This window comes from Rhopalosiphum padi, chromosome 4 (genome assembly GCF_020882245.1).
Source record: "Rhopalosiphum padi isolate XX-2018 chromosome 4, ASM2088224v1, whole genome shotgun sequence".
Taxonomy (NCBI): Eukaryota; Metazoa; Arthropoda; class Insecta; order Hemiptera; family Aphididae; genus Rhopalosiphum; species Rhopalosiphum padi.
The window spans coordinates 52,508,832-52,531,441 of record NC_083600.1 but is presented as its reverse complement, the minus strand read 5'-3'; the positions used below and the strand labels follow the sequence as shown (position 1 = coordinate 52,531,441).

The window sequence follows — 22,610 nt, the reverse complement described above, 5'->3', positions numbered from 1 at the left end:
TTGCGTATTTAATTTTGTCATTAAATCTTTATTGAACTGCAGCTTAATTACAGACAATATAATATAGTTTGATAATTATCAAAGATTTAGGTACAATGAGGTATACTTTTAAAACAAAATGCAAAAAAAACTATATTTTTTTTTGTTTATTATTTTGTTATCTTACAAATAAACTTTAACACGCTTTTAAATTAATTTACTCTAAACTCAACTAAAAGCATAATAACACATCATAATAGTATTTATAATTTAGTTACTTAACAAGTGATTATGATAATATGATCAATAATTATGTCACTGCAAAAGTGAACCATTGATATTAACTATATTTTTATATTTACATACACATAGTAGGTTTGTAGTTTGTACAAATAAATTACAATTTGAAAATAAATGCGAATGTGATATTATACTATTTGTTTTGAATATAATTGTAACAATCTACTTATAATTGAGTAGTTAAATAAATCAATTTATACAAAAACTCCATTTTTAAAGGATGGAAATATACATAAATTATATTATGTAATTTTAAAATGTATAATTCTTATAGTATACAGAAAGTAGTTAAATAGTATTAATAATATAATATAGTAGTTAGTACAATTAACTAGAAAAAATAAACATTTTAATTTTTAAAGTTAAATTATCTATGGTCTAATGTAACATTTGCTTTTTTAGTTATTACACAACAAATAATTAATATATAACATACATGTACACATTTGATTAATTAAGCAATTTAAGCAAATATTGTATTACTAAATAGTATACTTTAAAACAAACCAGTGGCAAGGTGTGACTTTAGATCAAAGATGTTGAAAAATTAATCAGGCATAATAGCAATATTATTGATAGTTGATACTCATATTTAGACAATATCACACCAGAAATAAACAAATCTTAACTTAAAATCCATCACAATAAAATTTGTGTAGATGACATGACATCAATCACTGAGCTAATAATATATTATAATACTTATTAATATATATTTAATAAATAAATATATTACTTAAAAAATAATATAAAACAAAAAAACTATTAATGGTGTTGAACAAGACAAATTGGACATTGTTTTATATTGTTTATTTTTCTATTTTATTCGTATTCCGGATGTTAACTAGAAAATGACCCTATGTCGTCACATGCACAACTAGTTTATTTTAAAAATATTACAAGAAAAAAGATTGATACATATATATACATAATATTACATTCAAATTTGAAAAAAAAATTATTTTATTTAAATATAATAAAACCAAATTCTTTGTCCATATTTTAAGTGGATAGACATTGTTTCATGTGAAGCTTTGCTACTGTTATAAGCCATAAAGCATGATTTTTTTATATGTTTATGACTTGTGATGAGAACACTTAATAACTACCACATAAAAATATATCATCCTGTGTAATATTAATATTTTATTAATGTGATAATTTAATGTCTATATATATATTACATAATTTACAAAACTGTATCAATTAAACAATAAGTGGTAAAAGTTGTAGAAAATAATGGTATATCATTGAATTTTATGAAAATAATAAATTAACTTATTGAAACACAGACAATATAAGTTATGAAGTGTTTAAATACTAAAAAAAAAGTAGTATACATATCAAATATTTTTGACATAAATATTGTATAATTAACTATATAATAAACATTTAATTCTCAAATGCAATTAATCATATACAATAAAAACTGTTACATTTAACAAAATTATTTCATATTTTATTGATATAGCTTGAATCAATAAAACAATTTAATTAATTGTCTTCACTTGGGGGAAAATACAATTATGATGTAAATGTGAACAAAAAAGACAAAAAAACTGATTGTAAATTTAAAATTAATATATTATAGTTATTTTTTATTGTTTGAAAAATATAAATTTGATTATAACATATTAATGTAAGTTACAGGTATATGAATTAGGACTAGCAGATAGAGTTCTCTGTATGTTATTAACTATTGTATAATATAAGTGTATTTTATGGTATAAAATTTACATTTATAAATTACATAAATTACATTAGACATTAAGACTATGTGTATTATAAATATTATAGAAAACATTTTGCTCACAAATTAAGTGCAGGAAAATTACTTTACTACCTTCAAACATAAAAAAAAAAAAAATTTTTTTTTTGAATTTAATAATTAAAACCACCACTAACTTAAACCTAATAAATATTAAAACATCGATTATATATACATTCTTGGAGCTTGTTTAACAAGATAAAGTAAATTAAATCAGATCATTCTTTTAAAAGTATAAAAATGTATTATTATTATAATTATTATTTATCTACAAGTTATATTTAATAAAAGTAGGTCATAATTAGGGTTCAGGCTTGAATATTTTTTTAATTGATTTATATGTATGGTATGTGGTGTAAAGGTACATTAAAAATTGACTTAGCATATATTTCACAAAAGTCAGATTTGACAAATTTATACATTATTAAATGCAACAAATCTCTAAATATAATTATTAATTAATAAATATTTCAATTTTATTTAATCATACATTTTTTGTTCATAAATATAAAAAAAAAGTGTTTGGATAGTTTTAATTCTATTTATGTTTTAAACGTTTTTAGCACAAAACGTCCCAAACCCCAGTAATAAGTTTATTTTATAAATATACCTATAGAGTATTTATGATTAGTTCTAAAACTTAAGATTAAAATCCTGTTAAAATAATTTTTCATTAATTTAAATTTTAGCAATACTTTTATAGCATTAGTAAATATTAAAATTTACATAATTCTAATGAGTTAAAAGTATATAAATAGCTGCCAATTATCAAAATATATAAGATCAAACAACATAATACTATACATTAGATCTGTGAAATCATAATTTGTTTTAAAAAAATTAAAGATAACAAATACTAAAAATAATATTTATTAAAGAAAAAATTATAAGAGTTGTTAAAAAAAGATTGGCAAACAATAACAAAGAAACTTGCTTAAAATTTGAATTATAGCTAGACAAAAAAAAAAATTAATTTATTATCACAGAAAATTAATTATATGAATCATTGAGAGTAGTTTTCAAATACTTAGATTTAACAAAACAAAATCTATAAAACAATATGTATTAGATATACAAAGTTATTCAAATCTTGCACTCCATAAATAATGGTTTGTTTACAAGGTAACAGGTAAAATATTATATACTTTTAATAACTCTGTATACTAGTAAACAGCAGTTTATATACTGTATATTCACACATATTTTAGATTTTAATAAAAAATAAAAAAAAACATAATTACCTAATATATGTCAAAGAATTTCAAAAACTAATTTGGCTTTTGATATGTTTAACATATATTAAAAATTCATAAACAAAGTTCTTGGCATTCCAGATGTATAATTCACAACAATTACAAAACTCATTGATGCATTCTGTATTGAGGATTAAGACCTTTAACAGGAAGTGGATGAGCTTCTGAATTGAAGACCCATTTATCCAATGGAATTATATTATCTTCACTGAATAATAGGTATAAATACTAGAACATCATTTATAAATAAATAAGATTATAATAATTTTATTTCATCTAATCAGTAATCAACATTACATACTTTTAGAGTTTCTGCAAAAAAGTAACTCTGTTGAACATCATCTTTACTTGAATCTATTTGGTAAACATCTTTAATTCCACTATATCCACCAGATACTCTACAGTGTTTTTCAAAAGCCTTAATAGAATAAAACCAAAATATATAAAACTATTTCGAAAACCGAGACTGATAATTAATTATTAGCAATTGTTATGTTTGAAAAAGTAAAATGATTCTTACTTGAACGGCCTCCCATCCCCATTCTCGATATTTGTTATCATGTGTTAATCTCCATAAGACAAAATATGACTCAACTGTTTCAGGCCGTAGAATATTGTATTTTTCAGTACCACGCACTGCAACTGCTTCATAATTATCTGTAAATCTAAAAGCTTCAGGCCCTAATTTAGTAGCCGTCTTATCATAAGCTACATGGCACGTTTCTGTTAAACTAGCTCCAAGATCGGTATAGTGCTTAGACGCATCACTGCCTAGAGTTTGCCCAGCAAGTGCAAACATTCCACCTAAAATTACATATGCATAAAATCCAGTTTTTATTAGTCATTGAATAAAATAATTAGCTTTAATCATAATAATTCATGTATTAATTGTTTAAAAGTTTAAATTATTATTTTTTTGAGGACAGTTTAATTCATAAAATTACATTTAGCAATATAATTAAAAACCATTTATTTTTGAAAATGCAATGGTAATTAGAGATTTAATCTAGAAAAACAGTAATTTTTTGAAATTTGAATAAGATACTAAGAATTTCTACCAAAAAAATACTATATATATTGTATAACATCCAACTGGACTACACAAAACCAAGTTTTTAATAAACAGATGTTAGATAAAATAAAGCTAAAATAACTATACTTATAATATCATATTATGTTCAATATTGCTTACCTGCAAAACATGATAAATGATCCATTTTATGTTCAAGTCGATCAAAACGCATATCTGCTAAATATGTTAGTCCTGTAGACGATGTCTGTACTAAGTTATCCATTACACTTGCCATGGCATCATCAAACATGTCACGTGCTATTAAATCTTTACCATTAGATTGTATATATGCTTTCAACAAATATTCATAAAAACTATCACCAAGGCCTCCCAATGATACATGGCCTAAAATAAATATGAATATGTTTATAACACATTATACATAAGTAGATAATATGATAAATAGTAGTTACAAAATATTTTAATTATATTAAAATAATTATTATAATTTTGTACATATTTATAAATACATAATATGTAATTGGAAAACATAAGTAAAGTCAAAAACTCTCTATCAATTTTGATTTATAGTTTTAAAAACATGGTTATGTAACAAATAGCAAGTTTTAAGTTTTTAAAATTGTATAATAAATTATGTATGTTCCCTGATAAAAACTAAAAAGAAGGAATATATTATGGTAATATAATATGTAGGAAAGGTTGTCTTTGCTTTGGCAGTCACCGGGCAAACTAAATCTTTAGGCACCTTAATCCTTAGGGTTAGATTTGAATTTTTAAAGAAAAATTTGTCTTATTATACACATAAAACTAATAATTAATTTATATACGATAATTTTTGGATACAATATTAGTACATATATTGGTTAGGGCCCTAAATTACAGCTCAAGACTACTGTCAGAATTTTTTATTTGTGTTGTGGTAGAATCTGTGTCAAGCTGCCTTAAGATTATTAATTTTGTTAATATTATTAATAATTACATAATCTCAACTAGGCAATTATTATTTATAGACTAAATATTATATGACTATAAAATGCATAAAATAGAAGATAAGTAGGTATTTGAAAGATAATATAAAACAAAACCAACATTTCTAAAAAATTTGTGAAAATAATTGAAGATAAGGATATAATTTATTGCTTGAGATTATTTTTAATAGCATTAATATTGAGTGAAATGTATACTCAATAGTATTATAAAAAAAAGTGTACATTGTGTATAATAAAATGTCTACATAAAATATACATGGTGATTTACCAAGTGTATTCACATAACCTAACCTTTGTCTTACAATACAATGTTTTTTATATACTTAAAATGTTCAATAACTTAGATTATTAAAGAGTATAGATACAAATCTAATTTTTTTTCAATAGAAAACTATCTTACTTTACTAAAAATATTTATATAATTTTTTTTGAATACGTAGATGTATATAAATCAAAATTTCTGGATATTGAAATATACTTAATAATTATGAATAATTTAGTATAATAATGATTTTAGATAAAATATAAAATACCTAGACATAATATTTAGTCAAGTATTATTTATATTCAAATAATTTTTACAATTAATATATTTATGTATTATATTAAACACTGAACGGCAATTGAAAATATATACATACATGTAAATTATAATTACAATGTACAAATTATTAAAAATATATATGAGCAACATGAGTAGATAATTGAAGATGAGACCAATTACTATGGTATAGTTAAAGTATAATATTATTAGCATAATGATGCATTCTATAAAGGGGATAATTGAAAGGGAAAACACATAGAGCTGAACTTGGTTACGAGCTGCACGAGAGCAGGCTTTAAAATTTATGTTTGCAGCTATAACATTTTAAATAAACAAAGTCTCATTATCTTCTCATCTTCTAAATCTATTGTATTTATAATAGGCACAAAGTTTTATAACTCTTAAATTAATCATTAAAAATTTTATTTATACATACATATTTAAGCAAATAATTTTCAATAAAAATTTGTTTTTATAAAAAAAAAAAATATATGATTTGTTAATAATTAACAAATTTAAGAAAATATTTCATTCTTAGAAATACAAAAACCTAAATTTTAATAAATTATTTGTATACCGTAGTGAATCCTAACTATAATTTAGGTACTCCTCGTTAAAAAAAATATGTATAATGTTTACATAAAATTATGAGCCACTTTAATCAAAAATGAATGAAGTTAAACCTCATAGTAACGGTTATATAAAATCTAATGTTTACTTATAGATAATAAAATTTCTAATTGAATTTGACAGTATTAAAAAAAAATAATCAATACTATTTGTTTTAAACAATAACTAAGTTAATAATTTACTTATTGTTTAAAACAAACAACCTTGAACATTATAAAGAAATAAGTGATAAGTATGACTATTTACTTGCAATTATAATGAAAATAATAGTAAATTTCAGGTATAGTCTATAATAGATATTTATCCATTTTAATATCAATTATCAACTATATGTAACAGTATTTATTAAATAAACATATGTGTTACGTGTTTACTGTTTATACATAGTAATATTATAAATGGTCTAATCAACCAATCAAATAAAAAAGTAACTAGTTGATATGCAAAACTAAGAATAGTAGAAAATACTTAGTAAAGTTATTATTATTTTTTAGTAAGTATATAACATTATATAACATAATAATAGTAATAATTCAATAACCTATTTTAATCAAGTATATAGCAGTTTAATTCTGACTCATAAAGTTCAAACGGAATAAAATAAATCTAAATTAATTAATAAACATTTAAACATAATATTATGTTAGGTACTTGGACTAAAATATTTTTATTTGATTATAACTTTTCTACAAATAAATTATATTTAATATGCATATTTATGTATTCTTATAATAATATGAATTATTATAGATATAATTATTTTAGAATATTGAAGTATACTTTTATAGATTTTTACTTATAAGCTAAATTATATTTTATTAAATTAAATTTTTGATTTTAATGAATAGAAACAATTAAATAATAATATAAAATTACTTACGTTGTCCCCATTTTCCAGTAATTGGATTTAAGAAATTTGGATACAATCCATTAGGCCGATCAAGGCTTCTCACAAATTGTCTGATATGATCAACTTTTTGTCTATAAATGTCATTGCCAGTGATATCTGATAAGTATACAAATTCTAGATGTAGTGTACCAAATTCTGATAGTATACTACTACCACCACTTGCCCATAAATAATTTTTGCTGTTCTAAATAAAACACCAAGAAAACTATTATTATTTATTGGTAAAAATAATTTTATAAAAACGTCACTGAATTAATAAAGACTATGCTAAGGATATTTTTGCTCTAAAATCTACCAAAACAATGAAAGTATTAATTTCTATGAAATGAAAACAATTATTTTATCATTTGAATTAATTTTTTTATTAATCTTTATATCAGAATGATTTTTGTATTTATAAAGATTATTTAAAATCTGTGTTAGAATAGTACAATAAGCAAATGTGATAATTTATGTACATTTTAACTATGAATAATATGAAGACAGAAACCGACGCGATATTATTTTATGTAAGTATATCTATGCAATATTTTCTCTTGAACCAATAGGTGGGATGTATGGGCTGAGTATTAGATGACATTTTCAATACAAATGAATTAGTATGGGAATTTAGTTTAGAATAAAAAGATTTGTTAGTTTGGTGGCTAATTTGTCAACTGATTTGATTTGGCACAGCCTCAAGTTTGGACCGCATATACCTATATTGGTCGCAAAAGATTTTTATACATAAGTTTGATGTGGATTGGGAGTTTTGATTTTAAGATTGGACGATGTAGATGTGGTCGGCTATTAAAGGTTTTTATTTTTATTTTAAGGTGGGGGCCATAAGTTAGTCTTTTATCAAGCGTAATACCGAGAATTGAGATATTTAGCATTAAAGGATGAAAGAATTTAGAGTACCCTGAAAGTAAACAGGTTTATTCTTTTAAAAGTAAAAGGTACATAAACAGAATTTTCTGAATTTATTTGTTTGCCACTTAGTTGCCCAGTTGTCAATCGAATCTATGTGGATTTGTAGAAGGTTGGATAGAATGACTTCAAAATAACTGTATAAAATACATAATGAAAAAAAAAAAAATCTGACATATCTATAAACCACATATGGGTAAAGTAAAAGGAAAAAGATAAAAAAAAGTGTGAAATTTTACTATTATAACTTTATTAATAATAGGTCCTACAAGAAAATCCATTATTTTTTATTTGAGTATCAAAAAATGAATCAAGAAATATTTAAATAGATAAGTTTGCAAATTAATTTAATACTTTAATTATCTAAGTTTGATATGATTCAAATTTATAGTTGTTAAGGATATTTTTTTGGGCCATTCAGTAAAGACAGAACAAATAATAATGATTGAAACAAACAGTTATAATTAAATTAAAGTTTATGCCAAATATATAAATTAAAAAATAACTAGAAACAGATCTTTAAAAAAATTAAAGCATAATTCTCAAGTGATTCTTCTTAACTAAGCTTTCAGGAACTTCTAAGAAATAAGATAAATAAAACCCTCTATTGGAATTTATAGACACAATTAATGAAGTGCAGATAAAATGTAGATAGTATTTCATCATTTTTAATATTTCATTCCCTATCATTAATAAGCAAAATATTCTAAATATCTATTATACAATTAAAAATGAAAATAAATAATATTAAATGTAGCTGTTTAAAAAGTTTAAAAGTGACAAAAGTATAAATGTATATACTTATAACAATTTGTAAATTTAAATTAGTCTAATCATAACAATTAAAATATTTATCGATATAATAAAAATATATTAAACTATATTGTAATTTAATTAAGTTATAAATTATAATACAATACACTAAATTGTGCTGTAATAAAAATTTAAAGAATAGTACTCTATTATTGTATCTTATTCATAATACTTTTTATTTTTATTTTTGATTATAAGTTAATTAACCTATACATTTTAATACAATACTATATAATGCTACAAGGAAAATTTAGATAAGAGTACTTAACATGCAATTTCTACACTTTGATTGGTTTTAAAATTATTTTAATATGTATTATTAATTTGGAATTATGTTATAATAAACAGGAAACATTTAAGACTAAATAGTCTTGAATTAAAATTTACATTAATGCCTCAAAAATTATTAAGTCTTCCAAGTAATTATTATGAAATCTTTTAAGCTAGTCATAGATATCAAATAAATTTAAAAATAATACTTACCCCTGTTTTTAGATTGACTAATGAATATGGGATTCCAGTTGGAGTTTGAAATGCAGGTAATAATTTCATTGCAATATATTCAGCTTTATCGCGGAATATAGTATCACCAGTCATAGCATAACATGTAAGAAAACCACCAATAAAACGAATATTTGTTTCAAAAACTGATATATCTATTTTCTATGAAAAAAAAAAAATAATATACAAATTAATATTAATTTTTATGTGTGAGTGGAAGAGGGTAATATTTGTATGTACATATTACGCATTTACGCTACTAAATACATGTTTAATAGCTCTAATTTCTAATATGAATATAATATATAGGTTTTTTCTAGTCATTAATTTTTATTTTTTTTATAATAAAACTTATCTACTTACCACATTTTCTAAAGTAAAATTATTCGCAACCCAATCTCTTCCAAGTTTATACTCATCATGTAATCCCATAATTAATAATGTGTCCAATGAATCAACAATAGTTGCACCCATACTTGCTGAGCCAAATACACTTCCAGAATGATCTCTTTTTGATACAGGTTTTAATTCATTTTTACCCCATGCATATTTAACATAATTATCCCAACCATGTTTCATCATCTAAATAAAAAATAAATAAGAGTAAATATATAATTATAAGTAAAATTAATTTAAGTAGATATAAAAATATATTTTTAAGACAAATAAATTATGTTTAAATATAATACATAAAATAATATATTACATTCTTACTGCTATTTTACAAAGTTTTATCTAAAATAATGTACGAAAAGAAATATATATGGTGAACACTGATAATAAATTAATTTTATCATATTTAAAATTATCGTTAGTAATAATTGTTAAAACAGTCATATTCTAATTGTATATTTATCATAGTTATTAGTATTAGTAGGTACCTATAATCATATACATGACTAATACTAATATAAAATAATAAAAGTTGAATGCATTTTTAAAGATTTTTAAGGTACTTTTGCATTTTATTAAGTGCATTAAAACCTGACCTAGATAAAAGTAATTGAGGATTTTTTATTTAAGATACCTATTAAAAGTTCAGATAAATATTATTTAAGCAACTTTGAATTCTATATTGTTTATCATATAATTTAATGAACTATGGTCTAGCAATAAATTCTTCACACTCAATAATTAAAGAGGATTATACTAATAAATGAATTAGTCATAACTTTAGACTCCTCTTTATATTCACAACATCTCTATACTCTATTATCCAATTAGGCTAGAGACAATTATATACCCTAGGTATAAGTCAAATTATATATATAGTTATATAGTTTAATTTTGAAGTCTTGGGGCCTTCTCGTGAAATAAAGAGGATTCGTTGGGGGTGCAATATACACCCAGTACCTTCACTAATTATGGCACTACTCACACATATCTATCCAAAATGTACATTTTGATAATTTTTCGTTTATTTTTTATTATATTAACTTAGAATTGAGTTACTTTATTTAAGCACTTTATAATAGATATTGAAAGAGCTATCTAGATATTTAGCAAGTATAAAAGGTACTCACTTCTTTAACTTTGTTTCGCCTTTGTCTCAACTCAGAATTCTCATACGTTTGACTAGTTTCAACGTGATCAACAATTGGTTCGGCTTCAGGGATGAAACTATTGTTATTTATGTGCCGTTTTATAGTATTTCCAGTGTCTGGTCTTTCTAACACTTTTCGTTTGTCCGAATAGTCCTCATCAATTTTGGCCTCCAATGCTTGTTTGTCCCAAGCTGCGTGCGGGTCCTCCAGTACTCCATCGTGCCTCGAGTTACCGTGAGCTGGCAACAACAGTTCGGGCCCCGCGTTCTGTATGTGTTTGTAAACATTGTTAATAGTGCCACCATAGGTCGCCTTAAACTCAGGTAAATAGAACACGGCTCCAAAGCAGATGATGGTCAGGGAGATGAATACCAGCACGACCAGACACAGTTCGCTGTTCCTCCGGGTCCGCCTGCTGAAGGGCACAGGTGCGCCATTGAGATACTTGTGGTACTGAGGCAGTAGCAAAGTCGAGTTCGTCATTGTTAAAACGATTGGTCGCGGACATGCACTTTCACATAATAACAACGGCAACAATAATAACGATTATCGCGACCTGGTGCTGGACACATTAAATTTCGAGCATAATAATATGATCAGCGTCGGGCCTGTTGTGCGGGATTTGATTCTTAATCGAAATTTGTTTACGATTAATTATGATAGCTAGGTGTACCTATTAATAAACGATACTCGGCCCCGTTGTTGACGACGAGTGATGACGGCCGTAGTTGCAGCACGTTCACACTCCACCTACCAACTAAATTGCTATATAACATAGGTGGTATGAATCTGCTCGACTAATGAGCCAGTATGGGTTCGATACAGATCATCACCTCTCCTCTACCAACCAAAACAACACTGTTATCAGTAATCACTCCACGTCCCGCAACAGCCAACAGTCGTCATATTATTTAAATGTGTTCGATACGATAACAATCGCCGCCGTTCCCGAGAGGTTATATATTTTTTTATAATAATAATAATAAAATAAACCACCTTGAATAAAATAATGTATAGGTAGGTAATACGGAGTTATAGAACATTTCAACTATTTTGAACCATTACAAAATCAGTAGAATACTAGAATCACCGTCCAGTGTCCATCGAACAATACTGCACAATTACGAATGATTAATAATAATAATCGTCGTTGTTCTATTGTTATTCTAATATTTTGTATTATTATATATTATATGCAATTATTTTTTTGTTGACGTGTCATACACGATAGTTTGGATTTATAAATAACTAAATAACGTTGTTTAACAATTCACTGTGGTTATTGTAGAATAATATATTATATAATATTATAACAATATGATACGGGTGGTGAAGGGAGTGGTGGTTAGGTAAAATAAATAATAATTCCAAAAATTCCCATAAACCTCAAACGCTAAGCATGTATAATATTTTATTAATTAATGATTTAGTAATTTATACCTCTTAGGTATCAATAAAAATTTAAAGTTAACAAATTTTTACTGTTATGGAAATATTGCATTTGAATTAATTAAGCGTTGATTAACCGTTATTTATGATTTATGTTTTACGAATTAAAAATGTTTTGATTATTTAACCACGTTTTACTGTTTTAGCTTTAGCAGTCTAGCACAACGTAGAATAAAGCATAGGAGTAAAAATTAATATGCCAAAGAGAAAACAATTATTACCATTGTTATTGGGGGTGGGGGAACGATGAGATGATGAGAATACTTTTTATTGTTCAATTTAAATTTAAATTTAAGTACGATAATTAAAAAAATTAAACTAAGTCTCTTTTCATCCATTGTAATTTGTAGGCTCCTACTATCCTAATTCCAAGTGGTCGGCAATCGACGTGCCGAAACCCGGAAGTCGAAAAATACAACCGTAGTAATTCCGATTAAAAAATAAACGATATGTTTTGGTCCTGTTTTCATCATTATTTAATGACACACCTACTACCTACCTACTACACAGTATAATATATACACACAACATTTTCAAGAACACGTCATGTACCTAAATAATGAATAACTAATTATTTCATTGGTATACGGTATATCTATTGTCCGGTTTTTAAATTAATACAATTATAAGGTGTTCCAACAAACTATTTTAATTTTTAATACCTAATAATGATAAGTAGTCGATAATAAATGATTAGTTTAAGATTTTTTTATAGAATTTGCTCATATTTTTCATTCTGATTTCTGATTTGTTAAATATCCAACAGTTCAACACCATATATTTTCAGCAGGTACCCACTATGAAATGTGATAGGTACCTAAAATCATTAAAAACCATTTATTAGACATCTATTTAAAAAATCAAATAATTATTAATAGTTAATACATTGATGAATACAGAATGCAGATTTTCTAAGTAAATAATAACTAAGTAACGGATTTAAATGCTCTTAAAAACAAGAAAAATGTCTTTAAAATATACGATTTAAGACTCTTAACTAAGCACTCACAATAATAGAATTTTTTTTTAAAAATGCACTAAAAAAATGATCTTAAAATTATTTTTAACATTAAAAAAATTTGATTAATTATATACATTTTTATTCTTAAGTATAAATTATTTGTACCATCCTATGCGTAACTTGGTGGGGCGAATGGGGGCATTGCCCCCACCAACTAAACTATACTATTACCATTACCTAGTTAATTGCAGGAATAAAGTTTCTTTGTAATTCTTATATAATTATGGTTTTTAAAAAAAGTAGTCATTTAATTATTGTATGGTATAAAACTTATAATATATAATAAAAAAAAATGTTTGCTTAGGTAAAATGAGTTAAATGAAAAATGGTTGTAAAAATGATCAAACAGTTTTATAGTTTTATCATAAAAATTAAATTTAAATAAGATTATGAAAATGTGTAGAGATTCGCAAAAATTAACAGTACATACGTCATGTAAATTATAATAGCCCCCCCCCAAATTCAAAACTCAAATTGCGTCTATGCGGGGACTTCTTTTTCCTAATATTATTTTTATTATAATTATTTAATACGTACCATGTTCATGTACGGCTAAAAAAATATACTAGGTAGGTACGAATTATTACTGTGTAGGTATTAGGTACTTGAATCTTTTTTTTATTTTATTTTTTTTATCCGTCGAATGTGGCATACCTATTAAAAAAAAAAATAAAATATGATTTGTTAATATAAATAAAAATGAGGTAGTCTCGCATGACAGAAAAGCATCCTTAGGCGTTACTGTACACATTAATTGTTTGTACTGGGGGATGGCCGATGGGGACTTAGGTAGTCCTCAGGACTTAGATCATAATATTCGATTTTAAACGATTGTATTGACTTTAAACGTATCTTTGGTAGTTTGGTGTACCGCGAGGTGCGCGTCAGCACATAACTTCTTGAACTGTCAACCGTCAACCTATAAGCGGGATTAAATAAACAAATAAATGTATTTAGTCATGCAGATACAGCGATACGTATCGATACGCTCCAATTTTTTTACTGAAAATCTTGACGATTTTGTTGTTGCTGTTATCTATTTGGCTCTTTTTGATAATGACAACATTGTAGATTATAATTTTCAATAACAACAAAGCGTGCAATCGCCAATTTTAAAAATTGTTCTTATGGTTTACATTAGAATTTCTATACAAGTATAATATCTAATAGAATACCTATAGGTATTGAATTCAATTACTGAATAGATGTATTGTTTTGTCTGTTTTCATACTTAAAAGTTCAGTTCAATTTATGTGAAATTAAACCTCAAGCTGCTTGATATTGTTAAACTTAACTTAGTAAATATAATATACAAATTATCATTTATTTTAATTTTAAATAATTTAACACTGTTATATATAATATGTCTTAGGTTTATTTAAAGTATCTATCATGGATTGGATGTACGATGGTACACGAGTACAAAAAGACGACTATCTTTTGGGGAAGAAAATTGATAAAAAATATGGTGAAAGCACAGATAATGGTAATTGTCTATAAAATTGTTGCACATATAGTTTATCTTACATTATTCATACACAATAATATACTACCTATAGTTTATTTATTACATGTTTTTTATGTTGAACATTTATTAAAGTTGATTTTTGACATTTTGTAAATCAATTGACATTAAATATTATATTAATACTTACCAAATAAAAAATATGTACAGTATAACTTGCTTAAAAATGCTATCCCGCATAAGACAATGTTTTCTATTAGTCCTTAGACAATACCTATACGTCCTATACTAGTTAATGTAAAAATTACCTTTTAAGACGCTTGATTATTAAAATGCTTTCTCACTGTCTTAAGCAAACAAAAATAGATACTTTTATTATTAAAAATTTAAAAATAATAATGATTAAAATATTACATACATATGTAATTGTACATTTTTTAATCTTATTCAATAGAAAAAATAAATATGTATGTAAATAAACTCAATATTTTAACTACTTATTTTTTATTTCAATTTTTGCATAAGGTGTTTTTGTGCTTAAGATGTTTTAGAGAAATAGTCCTTTGAAGAATGTTAGAACACATTTTGTATTTCATCCAATAGAAAATTAGTTTGTTTATACAAATTTTTGAGTATTAATATCCAGTCTTAAAAACATCAAAAATATAAAAAACGACAATTTAAATTAAAAATATATTATAATAATTGTTAATTGTTTAATTGTTTAGATTAAAAAAATATAAAACTCATTTAGGATAACTATCTGTAAAAAATTAAAAACTTAAACTGTATGAGTTTGTCATAAATGTTAAATAATGACAATTATTTTTTTGGTTGTTAATTTGATTTATTTTTTTAAACCAAATTTAATTTGTATAGGTACTTAATCAATATATTTTAATTTGATTTTTATTAAAATCCTATTAAATATATTAATTTTAAACTTATTTTAAAGTTTAATGTAAACTCATTGTAATATATTGCAGTATTTAATTTATATACCTAAAAAAATTATCAAATTATTAAATTATATTTTCCTATGTATTTTAGATTCAATTTTACCACCAAAGATATGCTCAACAGATAAATTTTCTCAAGTAGACTTGACAAAAAAAATTTCAGAGGATCCATTGGTAAATATAAAAAAGCGAGAAATTGAAGTTGCACAAAAAATTCTTCAAAATCCAATGCGTTTGAAAAAACAACAAAATATTCAAAAAGAAAAACATACTATTGATGATCATCAGCTAGATATGATATTAGTTAGCCGTTTGAAATCATATGAAAAAGCTGGATTAGATCTCGCAAAAATATTGTCAATTACCAAACATAAAGAAAAAAAAGAACATAAAAGAAAACACAAGACAGATAAATCTAGTTCTGAAGAAGATGAAAAAAATGTCGATGAAAAATTGACAAACAAGAAAAAAAAAACAACTACAAAAGTCAGGTAGTTTTGAACGAGAGAACAAAAAACAAAACGATAAAAAATCTAGTAAATATGAAGATGACAAGCATAAAGACAACAAAAATAAAAGGGAAAGAAAGACATCAATTTCATCTTCAGATGATAAAGTTTCTTCTAAGAGAAATAAATTAACAAAAGAATATAAACATCATAAGAATGATAACCAAAAACATAAAGATCATTATAGAAATCATAGATCAGTTAGTACTGATAGAGATAATAATTTTCAGGGTTATAAAAATAAAAGAAATGAACGTAACAGATCTATCTCAAAAGAAAAATATGAACAAAATGATAAAATTTCAAAAAATAAACATAGAAATAATCATTATGTTGGTGATGATAATAACAAAAAGTATAGTGATGATATGAAAAAAGATAGAAAATATAAAGAGCAAGAATTTAAAAGTAGAGAGAAAAGACATGATAATAAAAACAAACGAACATTAAGTTCAGACAGAGAACTGGAACATAAAAAAACAAACAGTACCTCTGAACATGGTAAATATAAGACTAAAAATAATGACCATAATCATAGATCAAACAGTTCTGACAAAGAACACGAGTCAAAAGTTTCTAAGGATTCAATAAATAGGCATGGTCATCATAAAAAATTGAATAGTCGAAGAAGTAGATCACCAGAGAGTCCCCCAAAAGGGAACAAACATCTCAAAACAAATGAAATTAAAAAAGATAAAAAAAGACAAAATTCCAGTAGTTCATCAAGTTCAGATGATGAAAGAAAGAAAAATAGTACAGTGAAGCAGATCTCCAAACATCGACATAGTCCAGAACTTCAATCAGATAGTGACAAAGATGAACATGAAGGCAACAAGAACTATGGATTATATGTAAGAGACACTTTTATTAAATAAATAAAACCCTCAAGTATTATTGTAGTATTACAATAGCCGAGATAAAATGTTTTATATATTAAATTTGATTTTGAGTTATTTCTATTACATTTTTAATACAATTAAAATTAATCTACAAAATAAAAATTAATTTTTACTAATTATTTTAATTTCCGAGTTCTTAAATATTAATTTAAAAATTATTTTTATTATTACTCAGTTTTAACAATATCAAATGTTAATTGTCTTTAAATTTTTAAAATAATTACATGGATTTTTAACTCTGTTGTTAAAAAATTAGAAATATGTATACATAATACATTTAAAAACTAAACTAGACCTATAGCCTCTAGCCTGTACTGTAATAAAATAAATAACTTAATATAAATAAATTATTTAATAGGTGCCTAATGGCAAAATTGTAAGAAAGTCATCTATTAGTCCAACACCTCTAAAAGAGAAAAAAAATTCAAGTATTGTTCGACCCAAATCGCCACCTGCCAAGAAAAGGAAATTGACTGAAAAAGAAATGGAGAAAATGAGAATGGAAATGATGGAAAATGCTAAAGTTAGAGATAAAGAACGCTCCTCTAATGTAAAACGTTACAGAAAAGAAGATAAAAAAGAGGAGGAAAAACAAAAACCATATAATAAAGATTTTTTAATGTAAGTACCCATTTATACAATTTTTAAAGTTTTCCAAATAATTAACACATTAAAAAAAATTTCAGTAAACAAATGGCACATGCAGCTTCACAAGTTAGTGTTGAAAGAAGTATCAAGTCAAATGTTAATAAACTACAAAAAAATAATAATAGTATTGCTGATTAATCTTGTGTATTTATATGTAAATTATCAATATTGTTTTTTTTTTTTTAATTAACGTTTCATTGAGATCATTATAATTTTAATATTTGTATTTTTATGCATTTTATGTAATATGTATACTATTATTAATGCCATTAAAGTTAATATGATTTATTTACTTTGTATTTACTGTATGTAAATTAAAAATACATGTATGAGTACTTGACTCTCGAATTAACTTAAAGAAATGTCAACATTATTTGTTTTCTTTCAGAGCCATGTGCAGTTTAGAAAATTTGAGTTTATCAGAACAAATCTTGTGATGATAGCTTTGATATTAGTGTGAATTAAACTTTACTATTATTAAATTTAAAACACAAAACATAATATATGTTTGAATGTTAATTTTTTTTTATAAAGTATTGATTTGTAACATTTCACATATTATAACTTAAATGAAAATTGAAATATTGTAGAAAAACTCGACATAAAATCACGATTCATTTTTCTAACTTTAAGTTTGATAATAACTTAATTCACTTCATACAAACAAAAATATAAAATACTTTAGTTCTATGACATATCTATGATTCACTTCAATATTGAAGTTAATAACATAAGATTGATTCTGTTTGATATAAATTTTGTTGTGGGATGGTAAGAGAGAAAATAAATAGTGCGCTGACATCCTTTTAATCTGGTGTGCATTAATGATTGAATTTTAATGAGATAATTGTTTCTGTTTAACTGAAATATAATAACTTATAAATATGTATTCCAAATTTGAATGACAAATGATAATTATTATTTTGTCTTTTATAGTTTTAACTGTTTTAAGTAATTATTATACATTGTGTCTATTAATATTAGAGAAATCTTGGTAATTAAAAAAAATGTATTATATATTTATATATGTCTAAAAACAACATTTATAATACTATTATACTACTTCAATAATATTACCATTGAATATGTATACTTAATCAATGATATTTCTTATGTTATCCTGTTTTATAAAATAATTATGAAAATTAATGTACAAATTAAAATACAATATTTAAATAGAATTTAAAAAAGTAATTTCATGTTAACAAAACTGGTCATATTTGATTTAGTTAATGATTTTTCAATATAATGATGTGAATAAATAATATTCATGTAAAGTATTAAATGTTATGTGATATTATGTTTATAAGTAATAACATCATTTTTTTTTGACGTTGAGTTAGAAAATTGTTCACTATACTTGAATACATTGTAAATGGGCAATTTTCTGTCCAAATAAATAAGTATTAAATTTGAACTACTAAAGATTTATAATGTTATAGTATTGTGAAATAATTTGAAGTTACCTATAATGCATTAATGCATTATAGTCTGAAAAGTGCCAATGTTTAAAAATTTTATTTTACCTATTTTTTTTTTTCAAACAAGAATAACTTTTGCATTACTTTCATGATTATGCTATAAATAAATATGTACATACATACTTACCTATGTTATGCTGAATTCATAGATTATTGTTGATTAAACGCCATTTTGGCATTTTGGCAAATTAACTTTTTTTAAAGACTTAAAGTATACTAGGTACCTAATAATATACAGGGGCGACTCCAGATACTTGATTAGGGGGGGGGGGCTTAGTCTTAACTTTATACTTAAATTAATCTTTTAAACTTAGTAAAATAATATCATAGTACCTATATTATACTACGTACCTATTAATTTATTATTATACGTTCTTCATAATATACATAATATATAGATATCAGGATTCAGGTACATCGTACCTACATACATTATACATCTATATCCGTCATACATCTATCTAGGTATATACTCGTACGTGTCTATGATAGTTGATAGCATAATATGTTTTTTAACCCCCTGAAGCCACCCCTGATAATATATTATTATATATAATATAATATATATTATTTTCATTTATAAATTAATCTACAATTGCTAAGACTTCCATTTTAATATATGCGTGTTTATTAATAATTAATAACGCCTAACCACGTCTGGATGAAAATGACCTGTTATCGCTTTTTTGAAACTAATTACTACAAATTATTAATAACTACGCTCAAAGACAATAAGTTATTTATGAAAACAGCACCGCTAAAAAAATCTAATGGCGGACCATTTACCCATCGCCGCAGCCACTCTTCCCACCCGTATAAACGCCATTGAACTTCCTTGTTCCAAGTACAGCTTTGATTTCTTAGGACTTAGGGCATTAATTTTGTATTTTTTAAGAATATGATCATTCTTTAATTGTTTTTCTGTTTTTTTTTCAGCGTAGTATCCACTTTTTACGTATTGTTCTTACCAGTGTGCACATAACAAAAAAATATATTTATTATTTATTAATTAATTTTTTTTTTGGGAGGGGTTGTTTAAGTACATAGGTTATATTCTATTTTATTATTTATATAAAAATAAGTTCATTGACAGAAACTACTTTTATTCTATCAAAACTTATTCAATAATTTCCTTAAAAAAGGTGAACGATGAGTGCGGTTGAACCTCTCCTTGTGTATGCGTTTGGTAGTTAATGGCCAAAAAACAAAGTGCACAGATTGTGAAATAAAAAATAAATAAAACAAATAAAACATTTTAAATGAATTTAAATATTGATTGCAATGAAATATGAATTGACTAATAATAATAGTAATATGACGGGTAGGTACCTATTAATTATTATATCATTGACCCTTGCATTTACGTATAGATTGATATATATAGGTATAAACAATAATCGATCAATATAATAGATTTAAATTGTTGAAAAAAAAAAATACCAAACCAACATTATTAATGTACAAGATTTAAAAAATATATATAATTAATTATACATGATGGGAGTGTAGATATGGCCAAATATGCAATAATAGGTAAAATTGTTATATGATTTGAAATAATTTATTCATCATGTCTACTATTATGATTTATGATATATTATACGTGATCAGATGTGCCATCTGCATTATCATTACTCAACAAAAATATATGTGATCAAACGAAAATCTATTCCCTGGTCTTAGGTGCTAAGTGCCAAATGAGTAGAACGTAAATGACAATTGTATATCTATACATGAAATTTGTAGGTACCTACCTATTTACATTTTATAATTCATCAAAAATATGAAACCTATCTACTTAGTTAAAAATTTGAAATTTATATCCCTATTCTCTAACGCAGTGGCTCTCATTAGTTACGATGGATCTTTGTTCTTAAAACACCTAAAACTTAAATTGAACCGAGAACAAGACGTTTACATATGTCATATTATATATAATGTAACACTATACCTATGCCTGCTGTCCTACTACAATGCTACAGAATATTTTTTATTTGGAAAAATGTATTTAGTGCTATTAATAATAATAATAATAATCTTAAACAAATGTCTTCGGAAATAAAATTAAAATTAACGTTTAAAGCTAATCACAACAACAACAAAAAAAAACTATAATAGTAAATAGGACAAATTTAAAATACGAATATTTAAAAAAAATAATAATACACATATACGTAGTAAAATATCTAGAGTATGCAAAAATATAAGTGATTTTTTGTAATGCATTATAGTAATGTAATAGGTACACATAATGATTAAACTTAATATTTCTTTTAGGAAATATACAAACATATTGTTTTTGGGAAAATAATTGCGACGGAAATTACCAGAATTATTTATTTAAAAACAGTTTTTCAAATTGTTTTAACGTTTAAAGTGCTTTTATTGAAAATAAGCATATTGCAGTATTACAAATTTTTTTGGACAGTGAATTGTTACATATATTGATTTATATAAAATGGTAGATATGTTAGACATAATATTAAAGATATATAATATATATATTTAATTACTTACCATATTGTCCATATTACTTTAAAAATTGTGTAGACAATATTTATATGGTATCATGTTTGAATATTTAATTTGGTAGATACAAAAAGCCACATTCAGGCATTTTATAAGGGGGAGGGTCCATTCATCATATTCAAATTATTTTATACATTTTTTAAAATTATATAATAATTTTGAATTATTAAAAAAAATTAATAGTTTAATAGCTTGTTATAAATTATTATTAAAAAAAAAAAAACATTGTACCTTCTAATTCGGGCTGGGGTGCACCCACACTCTATGCTCCTTTTTAGTTACGCCACTAGATATCTATCTACCTATAATCACTGTAATCAGTTAGATTTGGTAAAAAAAAGTGAATATATGAGTCTACACTCGGCTATTCTTAACCCAAATGGTTTGGACCAAACCTGATGGATGTTGATACCTACTGGCTACTATAAGATATTATATTGATGATTATAGGCATATAAATTATAATATAATATGTAT

General features: G+C 24.4%; 2 protein-coding genes and 1 long non-coding RNA gene across 3 annotated transcripts; 1 reads left to right on the top strand and 2 right to left on the bottom strand.

The window, feature by feature from the left end:
* Positions 1–131: 131 nt before the first annotated feature.
* On the bottom strand, positions 132–12,020 carry LOC132928678 (mannosyl-oligosaccharide alpha-1,2-mannosidase IA-like). The gene is made up of 8 exons (XM_060993501.1): positions 11,153–12,020; positions 9,993–10,211; positions 9,612–9,791; positions 7,377–7,590; positions 4,493–4,717; positions 3,821–4,104; positions 3,602–3,718; positions 132–3,528 (listed from the first exon to the last, which is right to left on the bottom strand). The coding sequence occupies exons 1-8, from the start codon at positions 11,654–11,656 to the stop codon at positions 3,409–3,411; spliced, it is 1,863 nt and encodes a 620-aa protein (XP_060849484.1). The 5' UTR covers positions 11,657–12,020; the 3' UTR covers positions 132–3,408.
* Positions 12,021–12,717: 697 nt separating this feature from the next.
* On the bottom strand, positions 12,718–14,618 carry LOC132930220 (uncharacterized). Its single transcript, XR_009662198.1, has 3 exons — positions 14,393–14,618; positions 14,181–14,297; positions 12,718–13,439 (listed from the first exon to the last, which is right to left on the bottom strand). It is a non-coding gene; the product is annotated as an uncharacterized LOC132930220 (long non-coding RNA).
* Positions 14,619–14,735: 117 nt separating this feature from the next.
* Positions 14,736–19,032, top strand: LOC132930219 (pre-mRNA-splicing factor CWC25 homolog). Its single transcript, XM_060995963.1, is given in 6 exon segments — positions 14,736–14,824; positions 15,016–15,129; positions 16,159–16,532; positions 16,534–17,427; positions 17,834–18,096; positions 18,162–19,032. Coding segments are annotated over 5 exon segments (1,725 nt in total). The 5' UTR covers positions 14,736–14,824; positions 15,016–15,035; the 3' UTR covers positions 18,262–19,032.
* Positions 19,033–22,610: the final 3,578 nt, after the last annotated feature.

Coding starts and splice junctions, on each gene's coding strand:
- LOC132928678 (XM_060993501.1), bottom strand. CDS start 11,656: ATGACGAACTCGACTTTGCTACTGCCTCAGTACCACAAGTATCTCAAT. Junction 7,591..9,611: donor TAGTCAATCTAAAAACAGGG/GTAAGTATTATT, acceptor TGTTTTATTTAG/AACAGCAAAAATTATTTATG. Junction 3,529..3,601: donor TTTTTGCAGAAACTCTAAAA/GTATGTAATGTT, acceptor ATGATGTTCTAG/TATTTATACCTATTATTCAG.